Raw genomic sequence first — 1,232 nt, forward strand, 5'->3', positions numbered from 1 at the left:
AAAAAAAAAAAAAAAAAGAAAAAAAGCCTAACATGAGTCAAAGCACAAAGGATGGTTTTGTGGGGAGGGGAGAGATGCGGTGGTGCTGAGTGATCGGTGGCTAAAAGCCTTAGCTCATGTGCACTGCGGTCTGCTCCTGCTTCAGGCCTGAGCTCCTAGCCCGTGAAAGAGCTCGTGATTGTCATGTAGAAGGGGCTTTTGAGTGCAGAGAATACCGTTCATTTATACGGACTTTTGGCATAACCAGTACATGCAGGAAAACTTTGAGAATGAAGTAAAGAGATTTTGTTGATGGGGTTGTCTCTATGACCAGGAGACGATCCACCTCCAGGTCAGAGGGCGTTGGTCATTCAGTGTCCTATGTCTGTGATCTTTATGTCTTGTTAAAGATTACAGGCTGACCTGGTGGCATGGCCTTTCTTCCCTATTTGGATTGTTGCTAAGGAGATGGCCAGGTAGTCACCCTGCAGTTCTTCACCTAGTTCTACACATGACACACTCACCGTTGTGATTTGGGTTCTTCTCTATACTTGTCCTCTTGGTGGTTTTTCTTGATCTTTTACTCCATGGGGTAGAGTCTTTGGTGCCCCTAAGGTACTTTTTCTAAAAGTCACATCAATGTACTTGTCTTCGAGGACCGCAGCCTTGTGACGTGGGTAGCCCAATTTGTTGAGGGCGATGTGGGCTGGGCCCTAGTCACTGAGTCAACAGAGGTGTGGGGCTTTGCTTGCCACTTGTTCTTCCCTTTACTGCTGCTGTTGAGTGATAGCATGTATGACACGTACTATTTACGTTCTTAGAGATAACATAAAATGCTGACATGTTCTGTCTTATTCTAATCATCTCTACTTCTGGAATTAATCTATGACATCATTTTGTAGAATCAGAGAAAGACCTTCGATACATTGGCAAAATTTTGGATGGATTTTCCTTGGCTTCTAAACCTTTATCTTCTAAGAAAGTAAGAAAAACTTCTTTCTTTCTTTTTTTTACTGGTTTAGTTCTTAAAATATTTGCTACTATGTGATCTGAGTTCTGTTAACAACAGGAAAGATAAGTAAATTTTGTTTTCAAAAAACAACAGCCTGGTTACTAGTGATTGTCTAGAAAAACATTCTACATTAGAAATATCAGGGCCGCCGGGCACGGTGGCTCACGCCTGTAATCCCAGTGCCTTGGGAGGCCGAGGCGGGCGGATCACGAGGTCAGGAGATCGAGACTATCCTGGCTAA

General features: G+C 43.4%; 1 protein-coding gene across 1 annotated transcript in view; it reads left to right on the plus strand.

Moving 5' to 3' along the window:
- The window catches only part of GPATCH1 (G patch domain containing 1), a 53,163-nt gene that overhangs the window by 22,462 nt on the left and 29,469 nt on the right, over positions 1–1,232 (plus strand). Inside the window, exon 8 of the mRNA XM_011948821.1 lies at positions 882–961. Within this exon, the coding sequence (XP_011804211.1) occupies positions 882–961 (80 nt within the window). The remainder of the gene's footprint in view (positions 1–881; positions 962–1,232) is intronic.

This window comes from Colobus angolensis, unplaced genomic scaffold (genome assembly GCF_000951035.1).
Source record: "Colobus angolensis palliatus isolate OR3802 unplaced genomic scaffold, Cang.pa_1.0 Scaffold107, whole genome shotgun sequence".
NCBI lineage: Eukaryota > Metazoa > Chordata > Mammalia > Primates > Cercopithecidae > Colobus > Colobus angolensis.